At 52.2% G+C, this 27,141-nt stretch overlaps 1 protein-coding gene and 1 long non-coding RNA gene across 2 annotated transcripts in view; both read right to left on the reverse strand.

The window, feature by feature from the left end:
* The window catches only part of LOC126542918 (galactosylceramide sulfotransferase-like), a 168,965-nt gene that overhangs the window by 48,012 nt on the left and 93,812 nt on the right, over positions 1–27,141 (reverse strand). The window contains exons 5-6 of the mRNA XM_072286105.1: positions 16,563–16,890; positions 15,425–15,721 (exon numbers count right to left, since the gene is read on the reverse strand). Of these exons, the coding sequence (XP_072142206.1) occupies positions 15,425–15,721; positions 16,563–16,890 (625 nt within the window). The remainder of the gene's footprint in view (positions 1–15,424; positions 15,722–16,562; positions 16,891–27,141) is intronic.
* LOC140216059 (uncharacterized) lies at positions 40–3,718 on the reverse strand. Its single transcript, XR_011892695.1, has 2 exons — positions 3,073–3,718; positions 40–3,011 (listed from the first exon to the last, which is right to left on the reverse strand). It is a non-coding gene; the product is annotated as an uncharacterized lncRNA (long non-coding RNA).

Below are 27,141 nucleotides of genomic sequence, written 5' to 3' on the forward strand. Positions count from 1 at the left end.
AAGGTGCAACAATATAAACAAAATCATGACAATGAAACATTTCTTTATTTATTCATTTTATTCATTGGGTACCTGCTTCGCCATTCAGGCATTACAGCAGGGAGGGTACAACTCATATAAATGAACACTCAGAATTACACTCATAAAGCATGGAAGAAATCATCATTTGAACAAATACAGACAGTGTCAGGTGGTAGAGCATTCCAGTCTCTTATAGTACGAACATAGAAAGAGTAGCGGAAAGCGTCACTTTTAACCCTCTATTGCATGGCGTCCCATATTTGGCACATACCGGTTACCATTCTTTTTCGCATGTGTGAGATTCCCAGTTGAGAATGTGATACCGTCAGAGTAAATCTCGTAGTTATGCGCACTTATTATGGGCAAGTGCTGCCATCTCTTGAGTGATACGCAAAACAGAGGTGAAGTAGATTTTGGGATGCGACGTGAAACTCGGAGGGGGCAAACACGAGCAATTGGTTTTTTTTTTCTCTGAAAAGTTCGACCGCAGAAACGTAGAAAAATTATTTTGGCATATTTTTTGGCCTCGCCAATTCAAGGCAGTTACTAGTTTTCTCAATTTTGCCTGCAACTACAGCAGAGAAACCGAAATCGGTGTGTGCCATATTTGGCACAGTATGAACTTGAAATACAACATATGGTAACGTGCTGCCATCTGTTCAATAGCCCGAAGCTGCAGGTCACTCTATCACAAAATGTAATTTTGACGATCGGTACAGTGAGGGCGAATTGTCTACCAAACAGCCGCCTGAAAAGTGAAAAGGAACTGAAATGTAAAGGAAGTGGTGCTTCAGAGGCACTCACAAGCGCGATAGATGACGTAGAGTTATCGTGTGTGCGTTGATACGACAACCGCGCCGTGACATTTCTGTCGAGCTTTGTTGGGAGAGATCCAGTCCAAAAGACTCAGCGCTGGTTTACCTCCGCCAAGGTGTTTCGCGAAATTGATTGCCCCAGCGTAGTAAAGGTCCATAACAGGCACATGGGTGGTGTCGACCTGCTGGACTCTCTGTTTGGACTTTACTGCATACATATCAGATGTCGAAGAAATGGCACTTTCGAATTTTTACGCCTATGCTAGACTTATCGGTACTAACAGCATGGGTATTGTACAGGAGGGTGCAGGAGCAGCTTAGGAGGAGACAAGTACTACCGCTGGCTCAATTAAAAGCAGAAATTGCAGAATGCCTTACCTCGCATAACAAGTGCCTACCCAACTAGCGACCAGGAAGGACTTCTAGTCAGGACATCGAATTCCATGTTCAAGTCAAAAAAGCACAGGGACCAGCGGCCGCAATGCCACCCAAAGACGACCGATCTGACCAAGTCAGCCACTGGCCAGAATTTGACGAGAAGAAACAAAGATGTAAGCGGCCACCTTGCACAAACAAGTCGTTGGTAAGATAGAAGAAGTGAAACATTCATCTGTGCCTGAACGCAGCAAACAACTGTTTCATTTCATTCCCCACATCACATTAAAAGGCCACCATCCGTGAAGCTTTGTTTTCCGCCCATGGCAGCAAGAGCGCTCAGCCATCTTCATGGTGTGCCATATTTGGCACAAAGCTTTATCTTTATTATTACAGTCATGTTTGTTCATTCAATCAATAATGAAAGCTGAAAAAATGACTTTCATAATTCATGCAATAGAGGGTCAAAAGGAATCTCACATATTTTTAATTTGTGATCTCGCCTTTTAGAAACATATGTGGGCGGCTGAAAATACAATTACCTGGCTATCCCCGTATTAGAGTGGTATATGTTATGAAGAAATTTTAATCTGAGATTTCGGCGACGGTGTTTAAGAAGATGCCAATTTAATGCTTTTTTGCTTTCTGTCATGCTAAGCATCCTGTCATAATTGCCAAGGACAAACCGAACTGCCCTGTTCTGCACTTTTTCTAGTTTATCTACAAGTTCTGTAGCATATGGATCCCAGCAAACACACGCATACTCCAGTGTACTGCGCACATGTGTGAAATACAGTTGCTCCCTAAGTTTCTGTGGCAAGCTACTAAAGTTACGTTTCAAAAAATCTAATGCTCCGACAGCCTTGTTCCTAACATGAGTAACGTGTCTGTTCCACCTTAGATCAGCAGAAAAAAATACATTAAGTATTTATATTCTGACACTTGTTCAAGAGTAGCATTATTTATAGTGTTACGATTGCTGTCGTATGAGCTCTTCCAGGTAAAGGTGACGTGGACACTCTTTTTCTCATTCAGTGACATTTTCCATTTTTCACACCATATGGCAATCAAATCCAAATCGTGTTGTAGTGCTTGTTGGTCAGATTCGCTGTTGATGACCCTATATACTATACAGTCATCTGCAAACATTGTAAATATTTATTTATTTATTTACATGTACCTTACAGGCCTTCGAGAAGGTATAGTGTAAATGGGGAAATACGGTAACATATTAGTATGGAATCGGGAAAGAAATAAACTGCAGCATAATGAAAGGAGTACGCACAGAACATGGAAAATTATTACATTAGCAAATACAATATGTAGAGCAATAACAATAAATGGTAAACAACAACATAATAGCATAATAACATTGTAAACATTTTTGCATGTTATACAGTAGTAAGTATTGTAAAGAAATTGGGACCACTGAAATTCTTTAACTTGTAGAAAAAATGCAAGAAAATTACAAAAGACATGACGTGTTTAGACGGTTGAAACGGCATATTGATCGTTTAGCAGATTGCGAAATGCAGTGTGTTTATATTGGCATGCAATGGTATCTGGTAGTGCGTTCCATAAACGGACCGCACGGGGCAAAGTTGAAAAATTAAAAGCGTGTGTGTTGCCATAAATCGCGACAGCGCGTCGACTTGGCGTTGACCTATTGAAACCCATGCGCTGATGTTCACCTCTTCGTCGGGCTCGAAGAACGGCGGGCAGACTCCGATGGCGCTCGCCCTTCCAACTAGGGAGAGGACGCGCCCTCGCGGTCCGGGCAGGCTGCCTCCTCCGGTTCCTCTGTGATTAACACGTTTGTTAGAATATGGTGCGCAAAAGCTCCGTCAACGAGTGTGCTTACCTGCTTTCGGCGTGCAAGGCGGCTGCATCACGGCGGGCGTTATACACATCTTTCTTCCACACGCCGCGCCATTGGGCTGCAGTTTTCACTGCCGGGCCCTCAGCATTCAGCAAGGCAGTCACTGGCTGCCAGAGCTCCTCCTTGCGCGCCGCCGTCAGCTGTTGACCCAGCACACACGACGCCTTCGCAAGGTAGGGGTGCTCTTCAACAAATGACACGAGTATATCGCGCGGCCTCGCTCAAACATGAGGACCCAGTTTCGGATTCGGCGCGCAAACTGGCAAGTCCAAAACGTAAACAAAGCGAGGCAACTTGTTTGCATAACGTATGGCACACCACCTAGCGACTAAATAAGAAAACAACACAAATAAAATTACAACTCCCAGTAGCGGTCTGCGCCGCAAGCTCACATTTATTACTGAAAATATATTTGCAAGTGTTCTATACAAACCAATGTTTTTTTATCAAACCAGCAACATCCTTCAATTGCTATACCGTCCCCTAAGTACAAACAAAAATGATGACGTGATCTTCCGGCAGACCGCCGCTCGTTGATTGGTTCCCTTCACGCCGCCCCGTTCCACTCTTTCTCCGAGTGACGTAATCCAGACGTAACAGCCAAAGGGAACCGGTTCCCAAAGGAACCGCTACAGAATACGGCCCCTGCCTTGTGGAGACTGACGCCAATGGCGCTTGTACTGGCCGCGACATATTGGACGACGGGCTTGTTTCATGTTACGATGGCAATTACACGGACACTCCAGGCGAATTATAGCCGTCAGCGTTGCCATGGGGTTCCGAGTGAAGTGCCATAACATCACCCCCGCGCGCGCCATATGTTGTGGGTGCGAGCCCGTCGTGACTTCTGTATGTGTGAGTAAATAACGTGTTCGCAGTAATAAAACTTTAGTTGGAAGTTAGCAATCGTGCTTGTCTTATCCGTTCTGCAGAAGGAATAAAAATTAAAAAATAAAGGTTTGGTGTATACATATATTTTTTTTATTGGGTGCCACGAAATATTCACTTCATGGTATACCGTACCACTTTGCTCTCGGTGTTCGTGCACGTGTGCGCTTGCCCTTACGACAACGACCGACCGCCAAGAATTTTCCTTCTTTGCATGTAATTCAAATCCGGCCAGAAAAGATCGCGACGCTCCTGGGGTGCAAAGGAAATCGGGCACGAAATTTTCCAGCAGCGCCAACCCAGGAAAGCAGAGCGTTCCGCCACGCTTCGTTCCGCCACGCTCGCGCCGCCTTCTGCATGCGCCGCCGTCGCGTGCGTGGCCAATAAGGCGATAAGAACGGCCGTTGCTCAGCGGCCGGGGCTTCGTATTCGGAAAAAAGAACGGGTGCACACGGAGCACCGTCGTCCAAGAAAGAACCACGTGAGCCGACCCTCCCGTGCGTGCTTCTTGTAACCTTCGTGTTCCTTTTTCTTTAACTCGTGTTTTCATCACCCCTGCGGGCGTTCTATATATTGTTACTTTTATGGATGTTTCTTTTGTCTTTCTGTTTAATGATCCGATTTTTTGCGCCTTCCCTGGCGCTTTTATACTATGACGCTCTGTTTCCATGATTCAATTTCGCTTTTCTATGATAATTATATTTTGGAGGGGGAGTGGGGGGATACTCAGCCTTTAATCTTTCGCGTATTCCACGTGATTCGCTATTTCTCCTTAGCCGTGTTTGTCATCAACGGCACGCGCTCCGTCGTGTGCGTTCTCGGCGCCCCATACGCATTGGCGCCTTCTGCGCATCGTGTCTTTTACGAAGCGTCACTTTCGTGTACCTCATCGGTCGCGGGTTCCTAATACCATGTATATATCGACTGAGATTTCTCGCATTACTTTTGTCGTTCGCGGTGCGTACACGCGTAGGAGTCGGCTGTAGTCCGTACACGTAAGTATGGCGTTAAGGCACATGGAAAAGAAAGAAAACAGAGCCTGCGTAAGCCTCTATGTGATGCTCAATGTGTACGAAAGGCCCGCTGTTCAACACCATCCAACGGCAGCAGTTACGATGAAACGGGCTGTCTCTTTCTATGGAATACATATGTGAGGCGTACAAAAGTTCACAATTACGCAGTCGCTGAACAAATCCGAATGAAAATCTGCCGACACCAGAGCTTATTTTATGTCTGAATGATTGAAAAAGAAATTATTGTCCCGAGTAAGAAGAAAAAACGGGCCACATATTGAATTAAAACTGTTGTCATAATTTAGTAAACCGCACCTGTTACGAGGTCTAGAGCGCGAAGCGTGTATGCATACGTGCATGAGTAAGTATAATAAATTAAGTGGAGACATAGCGGTAAATGCGAGCGAAATGCGTTAGAATTACGTCGCAGCTCTCCCGGATCCATCACTTCAATCAGGTTCGCCACATTGCAAAGCGTTGTTCAGGAGCTTACTCTACACATGTCCTGCCCCTACAAAGAGCGAAGTGCAACTGACGGTGAAGCGACGGAATGGAGTCCAAAGCTGGACTCGCTCTCCATCGTGAAAAGTGGCGTCACGGCGTTTGTTGTCGTCTCCACTCAGCTGGCGCACCTTCCGTCCTTCGGCGAGCGATTCGACGGCCATGTGCAACTCGGGCCGCGATGTCTTCTGGAAGGGACACGTTAGGCGAGGAAGGTGCAAAAAATAATTCCCTGTCGGACTAAGGAGATCGTCCATACACAAGGAAGGAGGGGCTGGTAGTCTGTTGAATAGCATTGCTACATGTGAATGCCACAAAAGGAAGAATTTTATCCCAGTCAGTGTAGTCAGGACGGAGGTACATGGGAATCATGTCGGACAGCGTTCGATGGAAGCGCACAGCAAGGCCGTCGCTTTGCGGATGATCGGTAGTAGATTTGCGTCCGGTATCAGCGGTCCGAAGGACTTCCTCGATGATTGAGGAAATTAACGCCTTGCCACGGTCACTCAGAACAACGCGAGCAGCCCCGTGGCGTGAGCGCAAGAAGCGGTACTGGCTGGATGAGGTGCCGCCTCGGCATATCTTGTTAAGTGGTCGACCGAAGTGGCAATTCTTCGGTGACCGGAGGGTGTCAAAGGCAAGGGACCATATAAATCAATGCCAACAAAAGGTGCATCAGGGCAAGGGAGAGGTTGTGGTGAACCGGCAGGAAGGGATGTCGAGCGTTTGCGGTGCTGACATGATGCACAAGAGGCAACGTGTTTGACCACCGTTTTACATAGGCCTGGCCAGAAGCAGCGGGTCTTGATGCGGTCGTAGGTCTTGTGGAAGCGGATACGTTGTCGCGAAATGCATCTGATACTCGAAGGCGAAAGCAGCGACGTAGGACCTGAACCCATCGGTTCCCTGTCGGGTGGCAAACGTAGCGGTGTAGCACCCGCAAGTGGCTGTTGGGTGGCTCGGCGACCCCGCCAAGGCGATCCGTGAAAGTTCGGCAGGAAGAGTGGGTCCGCTGAGGCAAGACAAAATCAAAGCGCGATGAAAGCGTAACTTGATCCAGGGGTCTTAACGAGACCTGGTGTGAGGCAGATGCAGCGTCGGAACGACGCGGTGGGGAAGACGACGGCGCGTTACCAAGAGTGAGCGAGAGTGGGCAGCGAGACAATGCGTCTGCATCGTGATGACTTTTGCCAGACTTCTACGTTATTGTAAAGTCATATTCCTGCAAGCGGAGTATCCAGCGTCCTAAGCGCCCTGATATGTTTTTCATTGACGACAGAAAACACACAGCATGGTAGTCGGTGACGATGGCGGAGTAGTGGCCTAAAGGTATGGGCGAAATTTCTGAACCCACCAAGCAATAGCTAGACACTCTTGCCCTGTAATGGTGTAGCTCCGCTCAGCTGGAGAGAGTGTTCGGCTGGCGTATGCCAACACTTGTGCTTTAAAGGCCGCATTACGTTGCAGAAGTACTGCTCCCTTTTGCGCATGCGTCAGTACGGAGTATGGTGGGGCCGGCTCTGTAGTCTAAGTGGCGAAGCACTGGACCGGAAAAAAGGTGTTGCTTCAGAGCTTGAAAAGCCGACTCGCAATCTTCAATCTATGTGAAAGCGGCACCGGTAACCAGTAACTTTTGTAGAGGAGCCGCTATTGCAGCGAAGTTGCGGATAAATCGACGAAAATTGGAAGCCAAGCCGAGGAAACTACGTAAATCTTTCTGCTGCTGTGGGCAAGGAAACTGGAAAACAGCAGTAATCTTTTCGGTGTCTTGCTGGGTGTCATCCTTTGAGACGACGTGTCCTAATACTTTTATACTTTTGCTTGCAACTGTCCATTTTTGTGTGTGTGTTGATCTAGAGACCGGCATTTCCAAGGCACTCTAGAACTTCGTCTAGTCGGTGAAGATGTTGGCTGAAGTTACAGGAGAAGATGTCTATATCGTCCAGACAGCAGAGGCAGGTCTTCCATTTTAGTCCACGAAAAACATTCTCTGTCATGCGCTCAAATGCGGCTGGAGCGTTACAAAGGCTAAAAGGCGTCACGTTAAGTCCGTCCGCTGTAGCGAACGCGGTCTTTTCTTTGTCAGTCTCGTTCATCGGAATTCGCCAATATCCTGATCGAAGATAAAGGCTGCAGAAATATTCCGTCCCCGGTAGTGTGTGCAAAGCGTCGTCAATTCGAGGTATGGCCATACGTCTTTCGTGTGATATTATTTAGCGAATGACCTTCCGTTCGGACAACGATACACGATAAGGGCGGCGTCGTATAATATATAATAGCAGAAGCATCAGTTTCGATGCGGTGTGTGGCCACAGAAGTCTGGTTCAACACAGGGGAACAGATATCGAAACAACAGGCCTTGTGCTTCGCCAAGAGAACCAGCAAGGCTTCGCACTGAGCAGCTGTTAGGTCGGAATCGATGACGGCTGGGGGAGGGAAAGAATCATCCAAACCTGAAGTTGGTGCTGGCGAGCACTCCCCATACTAGGCCGATCCCGAAGATAGTGCAATGCCGGGCCGAACCAACGCGTAGGTGAAGCAGGCGTTAAGCACTCCCCACACGTGTGCCGATCCCGAATACAGTACAATGTCGACCCGAACCATGGCGGAGGTGAAGCAGGCGTTAAGCACTCCCCACACGTGTGCCGATCCCGAATACTGTACAATGTCGAGCCGAACCATGGCGTAGGTGAAACAGGCGTAAAGCAGTTCGCATACGTGGGCCGCTGCCGAAGATAGTGAAATGCTGTGCCGATCCCGAATATAGTACAATGCCGACCCCAACCATGGCGGAGGTGAAGCAGGCGTTAAGCAGTCCGCATACGTGGGCCGATCCCGAAGGTAGTGAAATGCTGGGCCGATCCCGAATACAGTACAATGTCGACCCGAACCACGGCGGAGGTAAAGCAGGCGTTAAGTATTCCGCATACGTGGGCCGATCCCGAATACTGTACAATGTCGAGCCGAACCATGGCGGAGGTGAAGCAGGCGTTAAGCAGTCCGCATACGTGGGCGGATACCAAAGGTAGTGCAATGCCGCGCCGACCCGAGGCGGAGGTGAAGCAGGCATTAAGCACTCCCCATACGTGTGCTGATCCCGAAGTTGTCCAATGCCGGGCCGACCCGCAGCGGAGGCGAAGCAGGCGTTAAGCATTCCGCATACGTGGGCGGATACCAAAGGTAGTGCAATGCCGCGCCGACCCGAGGCGGAGGTGAAGCAGGCATTAAGCACTCCCCAAACGTGTGCTGATCCCGAAGTTGTCCAATGCCGGGCCGACCCGCAGCGGAGGTGAAGCAGGCGTTAAGCGTTCCGCATACGTGGGCGGATACCAAAGGTAGTGCACTGCCGCGCCGACCCGAGGCGGAGGTGAAGCAGGCATTAAGCACTCCCCAAACGTGTGCTGATCCCGAAGTTGTCCAATGCCGGGCCAACCCGCAGCGGAGGTGAAGCAGGCGTTAAGCGTTCCGCATACGTGGGCGGATACCAAAGGTAGTGCAATGCCGCGCCGACCCGAGGCGGAGGTGAAGCAGGCATTAAGCACTCCCCAAACGTGTGCTGATCCCGAAGTTGTCCAATGCCGGGCCGACCCGCAGCGGAGGCGAAGCAGGCGTTAAGCATTCCGCATACGTGGGCGGATACCAAAGGTAGTGCACTGCCGCGCCGACCCGAGGCGGAGGTGAAGCAGGCATTAAGCACTCCCCAAACGTGTGCTGATCCCGAAGTTGTCCAATGCCGGGCCAACCCGCAGCGGAGGTGAAGCAGGCGTTAAGCGTTCCGCATACGTGGGCGGATACCAAAGGTAGTGCACTGCCGCGCCGACCCGAGGCGGAGGTGAAGCAGGCATTAAGCACTCCCCAAACGTGTGCTGATCCCGAAGTTGTCCAATGCCGGGCCAACCCGCAGCGGAGGTGAAGCAGGCGTTAAGCGTTCCGCATACGTGGGCGGATACCAAAGGTAGTGCAATGCCGCGCCGACCCGAGGCGGAGGTGAAGCAGGCATTAAGCACTCCCCAAACGTGTGCTGATCCCGAAGTTGTCCAATGCCGGGCCGACCCGCAGCGGAGGCGAAGCAGGCGTTAAGCATTCCGCATACGTGGGCGGATACCAAAGGTAGTGCACTGCCGCGCCGACCCGAGGCGGAGGTGAAGCAGGCATTAAGCACTCCCCAAACATGTGCTGATCCCGAAGTTGTCCAATGCCGGGCCGACCCGCAGCGGAGGTGAAGCAGGCGTTAAGCGTTCCGCATACGTGGGCGGATACCAAAGGTAGTGCAATGCCGCGCCGACCCGAGGCGGAGGTGAAGCAGGCATTAAGCACTCCCCAAACGTGTGCTGATCCCGAAGTTGTCCAATGCCGGGCCGACCCGCAGCGGAGGTGAAGCAGGCGTTAAGCACTCCCCATACGTGGACCGATCCCTAAGGTAGTGCAATGCCGGGCCGACCCACGGCGGAGGTGAATCAGGCGTTAAGCATTTCCCATACGTGGGCCCATGCCGTAGATAGTGCGCGCATTACCGTGTGCCTCATAATCAGATCGTGGTTCTGACGCGTAAAGCCCCATCATGTATTATTTACTTTTCATGTGGAGAACCAAGGTAGCTGTAGAATCTTTGTAGATATTTCCCAAGATATTCACGCATGCCTCCTGTGCTCCTTGATTACGTAATCCCTCTATGACTGCTGGTATCTCTACTGAATCAAATGCCTTTTCATAATCTATGAAAGCCATATATAGAGGTTGATTGTACTCTGCAGATTTCCCGATGACCTGATTGGTGACATGGATATGATCCATTGTAAAACATCCCTTTCTGAAGCCAGCCTGTACTCTTGGTTGGCTGAAGTCAAGTGTTGCCCTTATTCTATTGGCAATTATATTGGTGAATATTATACGCAACTGAAACCAAGCTAATGGGCGTATACTTTTTCAATTCTTTAACATTTCCCTCCTTGTGGATTAGTATAATGTTGACATTCTTCCAGTTCTCTGGTACACTTGAAGGCGTGAGACATTGCGTATGAAGTGCCGCAAGCTTTTCAAACCATATCTCCTACATCTTCGATTAAATGAAATGTTATTCCTTTCTCTCCTGCCGCTTTTCCCAGGGTCATGTCTCGCAAGGCCCTTTTATAACTTCATCGCTAGTTATACGAGAAGCATCTGTATCCTCTTCATTACTACTTCAAATGAAAGTAGCGTGGCTGCTCTGGGTACTGTATAGGTCAGTATAGAATTCTTCGACTGTTTTTTCTTCAATATTGCTGATGATATTACCCTGCTTATCTTTCAGTGGAGACATCTTGGCTTGTCCTATGCCAAGTTTTCTTCTCACTGATTTCATGCTGCGCCCATTTTTTACGGCTTCCTCAGTCTTTCTCACGGCGTAATTTCTAATATCCCTTAATTTCTCCTTGTTGATCAGTTTTGACAGTTCCACGAATTCTATCTGATGTCTCGAGTTAGACACTTTCATGCTTTTTCGTTTCTTTATTAGGTCCTTTGTTACTGCGCCCAATAAGCTTTAGAAGCTGTGTTCTCGAGTTTGCTGTAAGAGTAGGCGGGGCTGCCGCACGAGGCATGAGAGGCCCTTTGTTGAGTGCTCCAGAGGGATTGTTTATGCAATTCCCTTGCGCCCTTGTGGGCAGATCTACATTGTTCAAACCGAGCGTTGTGTGAGTGATCATTCAAGGGAACATGCGCAAAAACTAAAGAAAAAAGAGGATAAGGGCGCACATTTGGCGGCTCATGTTAGCGCGTGTGGTTGCGACGCTCGATTTTCTGCGACTACTATTCTTGGCAGGAGCGGCAACGCCTCTTCTATGCTCGCTCTTGATGCCTTCTTTATCAAGAAGAATAGAGATAGATGTGTGAGTGAGCCTTCTATCACATTACTAGATGCCGAATTTAACTTCTTACGCAACCGCCTTTGATGTGCATGTACCTGTTTCTCTTCTGCTTGGTAGGCGCATGCGTGACAAGAGGATATATATATATGTACTAGCCTTCCTTCCATTAAACAGTTGTGAGTAGCGCTTGTCCTTGTCCGTCTTTCTTGTTTCCGTGGTTTTATTCGCGCTAAGCTACTACTTCAAATTTGTTACTCAATTGGGAGAGCTTGTCTACTGTTTGCCTCGGTGCTTACCTGCCACTTCAATTGCTACTTCTGATATCGGCCGAGTTACGGCTTCATTCATTACCTCTATGTCATCTTCATCTCTCTGTTTTAAAGCTGCATATTTTTTTCCAAGCACCAGCCTGAATTCGTCTGCTTTTACCCTTACTGCGTCTAGGTGGGCTTGTTTCCTCTTGACTAATTTTACTCTTTCTCTCGTCATATTGAGGCAAGTCACTAACCTATGGTCACTGCACTTTACCCTACCTAACGCTTCTACATCCTGCGCTATGCTCGGTTCGGCAGACAGTATGATATCTATTTCATTTCTTGTTTCTCCATTAGGGCTTTTCCAGGTCCACTTCCTGTTGCTACGCATCTTGAAGAAGGTATTCATTACTCGGAGCTTATTCCGCGAATTCTACCAACATCTCTTCTCTAGTGTTGCTAGAGTCGATACCGCAGTTGCCAATCGCTTGTTCACCAGCCTGCTTTCCCCCACTTTTGCATTGAAGTCGCCCATGACTACAGTGTACCAAGTTTGCATTTTTCTCATCACTAATCCAACATCTTCACAACGTTGTTCTATTTCTTCATCATCGTGACAGGAGGCTGGGGCGTAGGCTTGTGCTGCCTTTATTCTATACCACCGATTCAGCTTTATTGCGACTACGGCCACCCTCTCACTAGTGCTGTAAAGTTCATCGACATTGCCCGCTATGCCTTTATGGATTAGATGTCCTACTCCGTATTGCTTTTTACCTGGGAGTCCTCTGTACCAGAGGATGTGGCCTTCAGTCAGCATTGTATAGGCTTCACCATTTCTAACCTCACTAAGGCCAATAATGTCCCACGCAATGCCTGATAATTCCTGAAAGAGTCCCGCTAAGCTAGCTTCACTCGAGAGGGTTCGTGTGGTGAATGTTGTCATGTTCGGTTTCCAGTGGCGGCCTGTCCGTATCCAGAGAGTCTTAGCACCCTTTGCCGCGTCGCAGGTCTGACCGCCGCCTTGGTCGGGTGCTCCGCAGCCACTGGGGACTGAGGGCCATGGGTTAACTGTAGGCGTCATGAGCTCATTGCACCAGGGAGGCCAATTCCTGTTCTGGTGAGGGAGTGTTTGTTGAAGCTTAGTGGGCCTTCCTCATTTGGTTGCACCCGGACTAGTATAGCCCCACTGGCTTTCGGCATTTCTTTTTTTTTTTTGCCGTTGTCAGGCGCCATGTTCGAGTCCTCCAGTACACTCCAATCCTGAAGGTGTAGTGTACTGGAGAAGGATTCGAAGGATTCGGCCTTCAGATTAGAGGCCCAGTGTTGTGCCTCTGCTCCGCGCCCCCGCCTCAGTCATATAGCTACAGATAGAACACTTTGAATGGGTTATTCAACCATACTGCTGACCATAATGACGTTCCAACCACACCAACCCGCGCTTCGACGAGCCGCATGAAGAAAGTACCACTTCTTTATATATATATATATATATATATATATATATATATATATATATATATATATATGGGGGGGGGGAGTTGTATCCTCGGCTCCCACTAGCGGCAAGTTAACTTTTAGTCCACTTTAAAGGGACACTAAAGGGAAAAATGATTTCTTCTGCATCAGTAAATTACATTTCTACAACACCAAAAACACCACTCTTGCAACGATAGGACGTTTGGTAAGCCAGAAAAAGCGCAACAACGAAATACGGGTGGCGACGCCTACTTAAGTTCCCGCACCTGGTGGCTGTGACGTCATGGATTTTTATGGCATTTTCTAGGGCCTACTAATTATATATAGCGGTACAAATTGACTACATTGTGTTCTAAAGGAACCAAATATTAAACATGGCAAGTTTCGGGAACCTTTACTCAGCCAACGCTGCCCAAATGCGAAAACATACTTTGGAAGCCCTGACGTCACGGTGACGTACCGGCGCTGGGGTTTCGGTGCGAAATTCAAATACTGATACTTCGACCTTCATTTTCTCATCTAATAATCAAACTATCTTTTTGAAATGACTGCCTGCAGGGTTCTGAAACAATTCTTCATCAGTCTACACTGAGTTATTGTTTCACTTTAGTGTCCCTTTAATTTCCATTTTCTTTATTATTTTCTACATATTAATTTAACCACAGCTACGTATCCAAATGTTTTCCTTGCCTTCATATGGCAAGGAAAAATCGAGTCACCGGGTGTTCCTTCTTCTCTCGTATATACACATACGAGGGCGAATCTGAAAGTCTTTGCCCCTACTTTATTTTCAGCCATATTACGGCCGTAAATGCGAAGTCAACATATCGATTCCTAGCGGTGGGCCTTTCTTGCACCGGCCCGGCCTTATCTGCCGGTAGCTCCGCGTCAGGGTGCTGCTGTCAGTTGTTGAAGATGGCGGTTGTGCTTCACACGTCCACGGCGTACGAGCAACGACGTGTGATTCGTTTTCTATGGAGCAAGGGACGAACGGCCATCGAAATCCACAGGGAAATGCAGCCCACGTATGGGGCAAGGTGCCTCGCTTTGAGAAGTGTGAAGTGGTAGTGTTGTGAGTTCGCAAAAGGCCGTGAAGACTTGCATGACAAGAGCGTTCGGAGAGGCCACGCGCGTCACTGACTGACGACATTTCCCGCATGGATGCAATGGTGCAAGCGGATCGGCGTGTGCACCTCAAGGACATTTTCCGGGAGCTTGGCATTTCGTATGGGAGTGTTTACGACATTGTTCACGGGTCCTTAAGGTACCGGAAGGTTTCATGTCGGTGGATGCCAGCAACGGTATGCCGAGAAGGGTGAAAGCTTCCTGCACCGCATTGTTACTGGTGATGAAACGTGGATGCTGCATTTCACGCCGGAATCGAAGCAGCAGCGCAAGCTGTGGAAACATCCGGGTTCGCCTGTGACAAAAAATTCCGTTCACTGCCATCTGTTGGGAAAGTGATGTCCTGGAGGATTTCATGCCGCAAGGTGCTACTATCAATGCCGAAAGATATCATTTCACACTGTCACGTCTGATGGCTACCATCAGGCGAAAACGCCGAGGGATTCTCGATGTGGAAAACGCGGTTATCCTACACGACAATGCGAGGCTACATGTGGCAATCAGAACCGCCGACAAGCTCCGATAATTTCACTGGGAGAGTCTGGACCACCCACCATACAGTCAGGACCTCGCCCCTAGAGGTTTCCATGTTTTCGGTCCGCTGATGATGTTTCCGGCGGTACAGCGATTAACGTGCAATGATGAAGTCAAGACAGCAGTTCGACGGTGGATTCACAGTCAGCCGGACAAATTCTACCACAGGGGCATCTCAAATTTAATGCTGCGATGGGACAAATGTCTGAAATGGTGTGGGGACAGTGTGGAAAAATAGTGTAACGTACGCAGAATAGTACGGATATTTGTAATTACCTGTACGTACCTTATTTTGGCTAATAAAAAATAGGGGCAAGGACCTTCTGATTCGCCCTCGTATATGCAGATACACTCTCTTCTAAGCTATCCCATCCCCTCTCTACCTCTACCACGTGAGCAGCGTGCCACACTTGACACACATAGTTTCTTTTTCCTCTTTACAACACTCATAATGCCTACACACTACAAGTATGTGGAGGACACCTGCAAAACTCACGTTAACAAAGTGAGGATGTCACATTGTACACTGCCCCGCCTCTTATGCTATTATAACGCAGTTTGCGTAATCGCCTTATTTGCTTTTGTCGCGAAGTTACGGAGTTGTTTAATTTACCGATTCATAGCTTATCGCAAATGTACCTCGATCGAAAGTATGGCGCCATGCCAGATAGCGCGCGCGCGCGAAAGGAGCGGCCACCTGGCGAGCGTTGTGCCTGAAGACGACCACGTCGTCGACGTCCCCGCAGAGCAGGTCCCTGAGCAGCACCAGGGACTCGTTGATGCGCTCGGCCACCATGACCAGGTCGAAGGTGGCGTCCAGCCGCTCGACGAAGCGGCGCACCGCGGTCGCGTTGGCGAACTGCGCCGGCTCCAGGCCCAGGTCGAAGCTCATCTGGTTGAAGCCCAGCTTGCTCCGGGTCCGCTTGCGCGCCAGCCGAGCGCTCAGCGACCGGTTGCCCGACGCCAGTTGCTCGAGGCTCAGGCGCGTCTTGGTCTGCGTGGCGAGGAGACCGTCACTGGCCGCCGCGCACGTGCGCAGGTGGCTCGCACGCATTATCTGCGCAGCGGAAGCACGATTGACCGCAGCGGCCGCATGACGCGCCTGGTCGATCACATGCACTGCTCGCATTCTACGGACTGGTCCGGGAAACAGTTGCGAACAATCACGATTGTATCATTCTTTGTTTGATCGGCTGGCCGGCATACGAAAGCAAGATGGAAATAGCTCAATACAGATTCTCCATAGCTCGAACGCTGTTGCAGCTAACCGTATTTCGAATGAACCACTTCGCTACTTTAACAATACATTTGCTGGTCCCAGTCCTTATCTATATATATCGCGAGTTATGTTATCGTCGCAAACGCGTGGCTATAAAGCTGTGGAGGGTGGGAAATACAATAATTTGATCGTGATTTACGTGCTTCTTCAATTAGTTTCGTCTGCGCGCTCGCCTGCAAGCGCGAAGAGTGGCTTTTTCACGCAGGAATGGATCTCAAGGTGGCGGAGATCTGCGCAACTATCTTTCCCATAATACCTATAATACACGAACTCAAAGAGTCTTCAATCAATCAATCAATCAATCAATCAGTCAGTCAATCAATCAATCAATCAATCAATCAATCAATCAATCAATCAATCAGTCGGTCAGTCACTCAGCCAATCAATCACTTGGTTATTTCCGACAGCAGTCGGGGGTGCCTCAGGCGAGAGGCAGTTGCAAACCACTGGAAATTGGCCGAGCTGTCGGTGAGCTGCGCGCGCGGGCTTTCGGACGCCCAATGAACAGCTTCTCGTGTCCGCCCACCTCTCGACTGCGAGGAACAACGGGACGCACCCCGAGGTCGTAGTAGGAGTAGAGCGACTCGAACAGCGAGGCCGGTTCGCGCACGATGGTGAGGAAGCGCGGCCGCGGCCCCAGCACGGCGCGCATCTCGGCCTCGTGGAAGCGCGCGTGGTGCGCGAGCACGTCGAACGGCGGCCGGCCCGGCGCCATGGAGCGGTGGAAGAGCCGCGGGTGGCCCAGGTAGTTGGTGCGCGGCGGCAGCACGAAGCGCAGCCCGCGCCGGTCGCCGTAGCGCAGCAGCACGTTCTGCACCGACGAGCTGGCGCACTTGTGCGTCTTCACGAAGCACACCGCCGCCGGCCTCGGGGGGCAGCGCCGCCTGCACACGACAATGCCCATCGACCGTCGCCGCCCTGTAGCTGACAATATCGGATACCAATTACTGTGCTCCATCGGCGCAGTAGCGTGAACAACGTCAAGTGTCGACTGAAGCGTCGACTGGAAAATTGTTTAGCCACAGTGCCTCACACATGATGACTTCTGGTTACGCTCAATACCGTCTGCGGTAAAATTGTAACTGTCACTTAATCATTACAGTTCTTTATTTCGGACAACAAAGTCTCGGGTACATAAGGGCAAAAGGCAGATGTGCTCTGCCTGACGGGTCCCTAGCGCCCGAATGCACATATTCGGAGCATGAAGCAACGGAACAAGAACATCATAAACTATCGTTACGCGCAGAACACAGTTTTATGCAAAGTAAGCCAACGGAAGAAAGCGCATACTTTTGCAATCATAGAGAAACATTCATACAAGTAATGAGACCTCAGGAACATTTTAAAATTTTCTGTGTGCACAACCTACTAATCATTAGGACAGGAAAGCAGGTAGCCTGTATCATTCTTTTTTAAAGACTTCAGGGACACAGATTTCCGAATAACTTCTAACGCCTGTGACGTCTATTGAGAACACCGCGAATTACGTATGAAAGCACTTGGATTCCATAGTTGGTCCGCACAAGTTGAATACTGTAATGGTCGTGCCTTAATTTATAAAGTGCATTACCACTAGAGTGCAATTTAAAATATTTAGAAGGATTGGGCTTGATTTCGTTAAAGACGAAACAGAGCAATTGCAACTCGTATAACTGGCTCACTTTAGAACGGAATGTTCCAGAAAGTACAAACCTGTGCGGTCGTTGTAGGAAAGATTTTCAACATAGCGTATCGCTTTTTTCTTTAACGTTGTCAACCTTACAATATTAGTTTTGGTTGTATATATAGCCCCAAATCAGTGCACAACATGGAAATGTGAATGAAGTGAAGTGTGACACAACTCCGACTTCAGCCAATCGGGAACTAGGTTTCTAGTTTTCTACAATACACAGAGACACCTTGATATGTTGGCATGAATTTTATTAATATGTTGGGACCAACTTGAGTGTTCTTCAAAAAGGACACCTAAACACTTGTAGAAGGAAACACGTTCAATCGCATTGTTTTCATATGTAAGTTGAAGTTGAGACTCATCAGGTTTCTTGCGCGCTTTAAACGCATTGACCTTTGTGTTACTAATATTTAATTCTGGTTTATTTATACTCAGCCATAATTATAATTCTTGTAAGCATGTGTTAGCCTCAACATGTATGTTATCAAGTTGTATACCAGAGAAAAAACACAGGTATCATCTGCATACATAATTATTGCAGGAGTTCTTGGGATGGCTATTATGTCATTGATATACATAACAAAGGATATTGGACCAAGAATAGGCCCTTGTGGTACACCACATATTAATTGTTGCAGTTGTGACTGATTGCATTCAAACACGTGCACTGCATGCGACAGGAAAGATAACTGCGAATCAGATTTAGGGCAACGCCTCGAATGCCATAAAACGGTAGCTTGTAAAATAAATTATGAAGTTTAATAGAATGAACACATTTTGAAAACTAAAAAAAAGTCCGACTGTGAATCGTTTGGCAACCATATTAGCTGTATCCTTAACACAATGACCACGTTCGTTGTGAATACTTTGCTCGTGGAAAAATAAAGCACGACAATGGTGGGATGGATGGATGGATGGATGGATGGATGGATGTTACGAGCGTTCCCTTTGGAACGGGGCGTTGGGTTGCGCCGCCAAGCTCCTGCTATTATATTGCCTAATGTCCTACCTAGGTTAAAAAAGAAAAAAAAAAGAAGCAAAAACACTATGAACTCACACAACCAAATTTTCTTACCCCCTATAGCGAATTTGCTTTTGTACGTATCCGTTTTTTGTCGTTTCCCTACTTTTCTTCCACCAATCTTCCAATCGCCTCTTACTAATCACTATTGCGGAACTGTTTACTTTTCCACTGCTCTCGCTGAACTCAAGGACTTTAAGGAGGCCAGTTGTGCCTAAATCGACTGCTGGGCAAAAGTCTTCACATTCTAATAAAACATGTTCCATCGTTTCTCTAGCTTCAACGCAGCAAGCACATGCTTCTTCTTCCTGCTTATATCTCGCTTCATAAGTGCATGTTCTAAGGCAACCCGATCTCGATTCTAAGAGTAATGAGCTTCCTTTTGAGTTATCATAAATTGTTTCTTTCCTGATTTCGTTTTTTCCTCTTAAGTAGTCACTCGGGGCACGTTTCTTTTCCATTGCCGCCACCCATGAAGTTAATTCAGCCGCTCTGACTTTCCGCCTGACGTTCTTTATTGCTGTGTTGCCCACACTACAGGCCGCATACTTGCTGGTAAGCTTCCTAGTTCTTTTCCTCCAGTGTGAATCAGTTTTTTTCTACAGATACCTCAACACTCTCCCAGCCCATTTACTTTCTTCCACATTCCTCAGTCGTTCTTCATAATCAATTTTACTGTGAGCTTCCCTCACTTCACAGCTAGTCCAGCACATATCTACCCTGCACACCTTCATTTGTAGTCTTCCCGTGAGCGCCCAGTGTGACCTTTGGCTCCCGTCGAGTCCTGATTGTACCCCTGATTTAAAGTAAACAACCGCATTTCCAAAAGTGAGTCCTGGAACCATTACACCTTTCCACATATCCCGGAGCCCTTCGTACCTATTGTATCCCCATAGCGCTCTGTGCTTCATTATGGCTGCATTTCTCTTCCCCTTCACTGTTGTTCTTTCCAGGTGACACACAGCGCCCCCTTGCGGACATCGCGCGCATTCTTTAGTCATAGAAACAGAAGAAAATGGACCGCACCGTTACGGTGGAGTTCGTACAAAAGCCGCGAAAAAGAAAACCTCGGTACCCTTCCACTATGTGAACAAGGATGTCCAGCGAAGCTGTGTATGTACGCCGCTTAATGGCGAACTGCACCTCCGGAGCGGGTCGGCCCGGCATTGCACTGTCTTCGGGATCGGACCACGTATGGGGAGTGCTTAACGCCTGCATCACCTCCGCCTCGGGTCGGGCCGGTATTTCAGTGTTCGAGATCGGCCCACGTATGGGGAGTCACTAACACCAGCACCACCTCCACCGCGGGTCGGGCTGATATGGCCCAATCTTCGGGATCAGCCCACGTATGGGGAGTGCTTAACGCCTGCTTCACCTCCGCCGCCGATCGGGCCGGTATTGCAATGTCTTCGAAATCGGCCCACGTATGGGGAGTGTTTAACACCTGCCTCACCTCCGCCACGGCTCGGGTGGGTATTGCACTGTCTTCGGGTTCGGCCCATGTATGGGGAGTGCTTAACGCCTGCTTCACCTCCGCCGCCGGTCGGACCGGTATTGCACTCTCTTCGAAATCGGCCCACGTATGGGAGTGCTTAACGCCTGCTTCACCTACGCCTAGAGTCGGGCCGGTATTTCCCTGTCTTCGCGATCGGCCGACGTATGGGGAGTGTAGCGCCTGCTTCACATCCGCGACTGGTCGGGCCGGGATTGCACTATCTTCGGTATCGGCCCACGTATGGGGTGTGCTTAACGCCTGCTTCACCTCTACCGCGCCTCGGGGCGGGATTTCACTGTCTTCGGGATTGGCCCACGTATGGCGAGTGCTTATCGCCTGCGTCGCCTCCGCCGCGGGTCGGGCCGGTATTTCACTGTCTTCGGGATCAGCCCACTTATGGGAGTGATTAACGCCTGCTTCACCTCCGCCGCGGGTCGAGCCTGTATTGCACTATCTTTGGGATCTGCCCACGTATGGGGAGTGTTTATTGCTTGCTTCACCTCCGCCGCGGGTCGGGCCGGTATTGCACTGTCTTCGGGATCAGCCCATGTATGGGAGTGCTTAACGCCTGCTTCACCTACCCCTACAGTCGGGCCGGTATTTCCCTGTCTTCGGGATCGGCCCACGTATGGGGAGTGCTTAACGCCCGATTCACCTCCGCCGCGGGTCGAGCTGGTATTGCACTATCTAAGGATCGGCCCACGTATGGGGAGTGCTTAACGCCTCCTTCACCTCCGCCTCGGGTCGGCCCGCCATTGCACTGTCCAAGGGATTGGTCCACGTATGGGGAGTGCTTAACGCCTGCTTGACATCCGCCTTAGCTCGGACCGGTATTGCATTCTTCGTGATCGGCGCGTGTATGGGCAGGGCTTAACGCCTGCTTCACCTCCGCCTCCGGTCGGCCGAACATTGCACTGTCTTCGGGATCGGCCCACGTATTGGGAGTGCTTAACGCCTGCTTGACTTCCGCCTTAGCTCAGGCCGGTATTTCACTGTCTGCGGAATCGGCCCACGTATGGGGAGTGCTTAACGCCTGCTACACCTCCGCCGCGGATCGGGCCGGCACTGCACCGTCTTCGAGATCGGCCCTCGTATGGGGAGTGTTTAACGCCTGCTTCGCCTCCGCCGCGGGTCGGGCCGGTATTGCACCGTCTTCGAGATCGGCCCACGTATGGGGAGTGTTTAACGCCTGCTTCACCTCCGCCGCGGGTCGGGCCGGTATTGCACTGTCTTCGAGATCGGCCCTCGTATGGGGAGTGCTTAACGCCTGCTTGACTTCCGCCTTAGCTCAGGCCGGTATTTCACTGTCTGCGGAATCGGCCCACGTATGGGGAGTGCTTAACGCCTGCTACACCTCCGCCGCGGATCGGGCCGGCACTGCACCGTCTTCGAGATCGGCCCACGTATGGGGAGTGTTTAACGCCTGCTTCGCCTCCGCCGCGGGTCGGGCCGGTATTGCACCGTCTTCGAGATCGGCCCACGTATGGGGAGTGTTTAACGCCTGCTTCACCTCCACCGCGGATCGGGCCGGCATTGCACCGTCTTCGAGATCGGCCCACGTATGGGGAGTGTTTAACGCCTGCTTCACCTCCGCCGCGGGTCGTGCCGGTATTGCACCGTCTTCGAGATCGGCGCACGTATGGGGAGTGTTTAACGCCTGCTTCACCTCCACCGCGGATCGGGCCGGCATTGCACCGTCTTCGAGATCGGCCCACGTATGGGGAGTGCTTATTGCTTGCTTCACCTCCGCCGCAGGTCGGGCCGGGATTTCACTGTCTTCGGGATCAGCCCATGTATGGGAGTGCTTAACGCCTGCTTCACCTACCCCTACAGTCGGGCCGGTATTTCCCTGTCTTCGGGATCGGCCCACGTATGGGGAGTGCTTAACGCCCGATTCTCCCCTGCCGCGGGTCGAGCTGGTATTGCACTATCTAGGGATCGGCCCACGTATGGGGAGTGCTTAACGCCTCCTTCACCTCCGCCTCGGGTCGGCCCGCCATTGCACTGTCCAAGGGATTGGTCCACGTATGGGGAGTGCTTAACGCCTGCTTGACCTCCGCCTTAGCTCGGACCGGTATTGCATTCTTCGTGATCGGCGCGTGTATGGGCAGTGCTTAACGCCTGCTTCACCTCCGCCTCCGGTCGGCCGAACATTGCACTGTCTTCGGGATCGGCCCACGTATTGGGAGTGCTTAACGCCTGATTCACCTCCGCCGCGGGTCGGGCCGGTATTGCACTGTCTTCGAGATCGGCCCTCGTATGGGGAGTGCTTAACGCCTGCTTGACCTCCGCCTTAGCTCAGGCCGGTATTTCACTGTCTGCGGAATCGGCCCACGTATGGGGAGTGCTTAACGCCTGCTACACCTCCGCCGCGGATCGGGCCGGCACTGCACCGTCTTCGAGATCGGCCCACGTATGGGGAGTGTTTAGCGCCTGCTTCGCCTCCGCCGAAGGTCGGGCCGGTATTGCACCGTCTTCGAGATCGGCGTACGTATGGGGAGTGTTTAACGCCTGCTTCACCTCCACCGCGGATCGGGCCGGCATTGCACCGTCTTCGAGATCGGCCCTCGTATGGGGAGTGTTTAACGCCTGCTTCCCCTCCGCCGCGGGTCGGGCCGGTATTGCACCGTCTTCGAGATCGGCCCACGTATGGGGAGTGTTTAACGCCTGCTTCACCTCCGCCGCGGATCGGGCCGGCATTGCACCGTCTTCGAGATCGGCCCACGTATGGGGAGTGTTTAACGCCTGCTTCACCTCCGCCGCGGGTCAGGCCGGTATTGCACCGTCTTCGAGATCGGCGTACGTATGGGGAGTGTTTAACGCCTGCTTCACCTCCACCGCGGATCGGGCCGGCATTGCACCGTCTTCGAGATCGGCCCTCGTATGGGGAGTGTTTAACGCCTGCTTCCCCTCCGCCGCGGGTCGGGCCGGTATTGCACCGTCTTCGAGATCGGCCCACGTATGGGGAGTGTTTAACGCCTGATTCACCTCCGCCGCGGGTCGGGCCGGCATTGCACCGTCTTCGAGATCGGCCCACGTATGGGGAGTGTTTAACGCCTGCTTCCCCTCCGCCGCGGGTCGGGCCGGTATTGCACCGTCTTCGAGATCGGCCCACGTATGGGGAGTGTTTAACGCCTGCTTCACCTCCGCCGCGGATCGGGCCGGCATTGCACCGTCTTCGAGATCGGCCCACGTATGGGGAGTGTTTAACGCCTGCTTCACCTCCGCCGCGGGTCGGGCCGGTATTGCACCGTCTTCGAGATCGGCGCACGTATGGGGAGTGTTTAACGCCTGCTTCACCTCCGCCGCGGGTCGGGCCGGTATTGCACCGTCTTCGAGATCGGCCCACGTATGGGGAGTGTTTAACGCCTGCTTCACCTCCGCCGCGGGTCGGGCCGGTATTGCACCGTCTTCGAGATCGGCGCACGTATGGGGAGTGTTTAACGCCTGCTTCACCTCCACCGCGGGTCGGGCTGGCATGGCACCGTCTTCGAGATCGGCGCACGTATGGGGAGTGTTTAACGCCTGCTTCACCTCCGCCGCGGGTCGGGCCGGTATTGCACCGTCTTCGAGATCGGCCCACGTATGGGGAGTGTTTAACGCCTGCTTCACCTCCGCCGCGGATCGGGCCGGCATTGCACCGTCTTCGAGATCGGCCCACGTATGGGGAGTGTTTAACGCCTGCTTCACCTCCGCCGCGGGTCGGGCCGGTATTGCACCGTCTTCGAGATCGGCGCACGTATGGGGAGTGTTTAACGCCTGCTTCACCTCCGCCGCGGATCGGGCCGGTATTGCACCGTCTTCCAGATCGGCGCACGTATGGGGAGTGTTTAACGCCTGCTTCACCTCCACCGCGGGTCGGGCTGGCATGGCACCGTCTTCGAGATCGGCGCACGTATGGGGAGTGTTTAACGCCTGCTTCACCTCCGCCGCGGGTCGGGCCGGTATTGCACCGTCTTCGAGATCGGCCCACGTATGGGGAGTGTTTAACGCCTGCTTCACCTCCGCCGCGGATCGGGCCGGCATTGCACCGTCTTCGAGATCGGCCCACGTATGGGGAGTGTTTAACGCCTGCTTCACCTCCGCCGCGGGTCGGGCCGGTATTGCACCGTCTTCGAGATCGGCCCACGTATGGGGAGTGTTTAACGCCTGCTTCACCTCCGCCGCGGGTCGGGCCGGTATTGCACCGTCTTCGAGATCGGCGCACGTATGGGGAGTGTTTAACGCCTGCTTCACCTCCACCGCGGGTCGGGCTGGCATGGCACCGTCTTCGAGATCGGCCCACGTATGGGGAGTGTTTAACGCCTGCTTCACCTCCACCGCGGGTCGGGCCGGCATTGCACCGTCTTCGAGATCGGCGCACGTATGGGGAGTGTTTAACGCCTGCTTCACCTCCGCCGCGGGTCGGGCCGGTATTGCACCGTCTTCGAGATCGGCCCACGTATGGGGAGTGTTTAACGCCTGCTTCACCTCCGCCGCGGATCGGGCCGGCATTGCACCGTCTTCGAGATCGGCCCACGTATGGGGAGTGTTTAACGCCTGCTTCACCTCCGCCGCGGGTCGGGCCGGTATTGCACTGTCTTCGAGATCGGCCCTCGTATGGGGAGTGCTTAACGCCTGCTTGACTTCCGCCTTAGCTCAGGCCGGTATTTCACTGTCTGCGGAATCGGCCCACGTATGGGGAGTGCTTAACGCCTGCTACACCTCCGCCGCGGATCGGGCCGGCACTGCACCGTCTTCGAGATCGGCCCACGTATGGGGAGTGTTTAACGCCTGCTTCGCCTCCGCCGCGGGTCGGGCCGGTATTGCACCGTCTTCGAGATCGGCCCACGTATGGGGAGTGTTTAACGCCTGCTTCACCTCCACCGCGGATCGGGCCGGCATTGCACCGTCTTCGAGATCGGCCCACGTATGGGGAGTGTTTAACGCCTGCTTCACCTCCGCCGCGGGTCGTGCCGGTATTGCACCGTCTTCGAGATCGGCGCACGTATGGGGAGTGTTTAACGCCTGCTTCACCTCCACCGCGGATCGGGCCGGCATTGCACCGTCTTCGAGATCGGCCCACGTATGGGGAGTGCTTATTGCTTGCTTCACCTCCGCCGCAGGTCGGGCCGGGATTTCACTGTCTTCGGGATCAGCCCATGTATGGGAGTGCTTAACGCCTGCTTCACCTACCCCTACAGTCGGGCCGGTATTTCCCTGTCTTCGGGATCGGCCCACGTATGGGGAGTGCTTAACGCCCGATTCTCCTCCGCCGCGGGTCGAGCTGGTATTGCACTATCTAGGGATCGGCCCACGTATGGGGAGTGCTTAACGCCTCCTTCACCTCCGCCTCGGGTCGGCCCGCCATTGCACTGTCCAAGGGATTGGTCCACGTATGGGGAGTGCTTAACGCCTGCTTGACCTCCGCCTTAGCTCGGACCGGTATTGCATTCTTCGTGATCGGCGCGTGTATGGGCAGTGCTTAACGCCTGCTTCACCTCCGCCTCCGGTCGGCCGAACATTGCACTGTCTTCGGGATCGGCCCACGTATTGGGAGTGCTTAACGCCTGATTCACCTCCGCCGCGGGTCGGGCCGGTATTGCACTGTCTTCGAGATCGGCCCTCGTATGGGGAGTGCTTAACGCCTGCTTGACCTCCGCCTTAGCTCAGGCCGGTATTTCACTGTCTGCGGAATCGGCCCACGTATGGGGAGTGCTTAACGCCTGCTACACCTCCGCCGCGGATCGGGCCGGCACTGCACCGTCTTCGAGATCGGCCCACGTATGGGAAGTGTTTAGCGCCTGCTTCGCCTCCGCCGAAGGTCGGGCCGGTATTGCACCGTCTTCGAGATCGGCGTACGTATGGGGAGTGTTTAACGCCTGCTTCACCTCCACCGCGGATCGGGCCGGCATTGCACCGTCTTCGAGATCGGCCCTCGTATGGGGAGTGTTTAACGCCTGCTTCCCCTCCGCCGCGGGTCGGGCCGGTATTGCACCGTCTTCGAGATCGGCCCACGTATGGGGAGTGTTTAACGCCTGCTTCACCTCCGCCGCGGATCGGGCCGGCATTGCACCGTCTTCGAGATCGGCCCACGTATGGGGAGTGTTTAACGCCTGCTTCACCTCCGCCGCGGGTCGGGCCGGTATTGCACCGTCTTCGAGATCGGCGTACGTATGGGGAGTGTTTAACGCCTGCTTCACCTCCACCGCGGATCGGGCCGGCATTGCACCGTCTTCGAGATCGGCCCTCGTATGGGGAGTGTTTAACGCCTGCTTCCCCTCCGCCGCGGGTCGGGCCGGTATTGCACCGTCTTCGAGATCGGCCCACGTATGGGGAGTGTTTAACGCCTGATTCACCTCCGCCGCGGGTCGGGCCGGCATTGCACCGTCTTCGAGATCGGCCCACGTATGGGGAGTGTTTAACGCCTGCTTCCCCTCCGCCGCGGGTCGGGCCGGTATTGCACCGTCTTCGAGATCGGCCCACGTATGGGGAGTGTTTAACGCCTGCTTCACCTCCGCCGCGGATCGGGCCGGCATTGCACCGTCTTCGAGATCGGCCCACGTATGGGGAGTGTTTAACGCCTGCTTCACCTCCGCCGCGGGTCGGGCCGGTATTGCACCGTCTTCGAGATCGGCGCACGTATGGGGAGTGTTTAACGCCTGCTTCACCTCCGCCGCGGGTCGGGCCGGTATTGCACCGTCTTCGAGATCGGCCCACGTATGGGGAGTGTTTAACGCCTGCTTCACCTCCGCCGCGGGTCGGGCCGGTATTGCACCGTCTTCGAGATCGGCGCACGTATGGGGAGTGTTTAACGCCTGCTTCACCTCCACCGCGGGTCGGGCTGGCATGGCACCGTCTTCGAGATCGGCGCACGTATGGGGAGTGTTTAACGCCTGCTTCACCTCCGCCGCGGGTCGGGCCGGTATTGCACCGTCTTCGAGATCGGCCCACGTATGGGGAGTGTT

Source organism: Dermacentor andersoni, chromosome 2 (assembly GCF_023375885.2).
Source record: "Dermacentor andersoni chromosome 2, qqDerAnde1_hic_scaffold, whole genome shotgun sequence".
Taxonomy (NCBI): Eukaryota; Metazoa; Arthropoda; class Arachnida; order Ixodida; family Ixodidae; genus Dermacentor; species Dermacentor andersoni.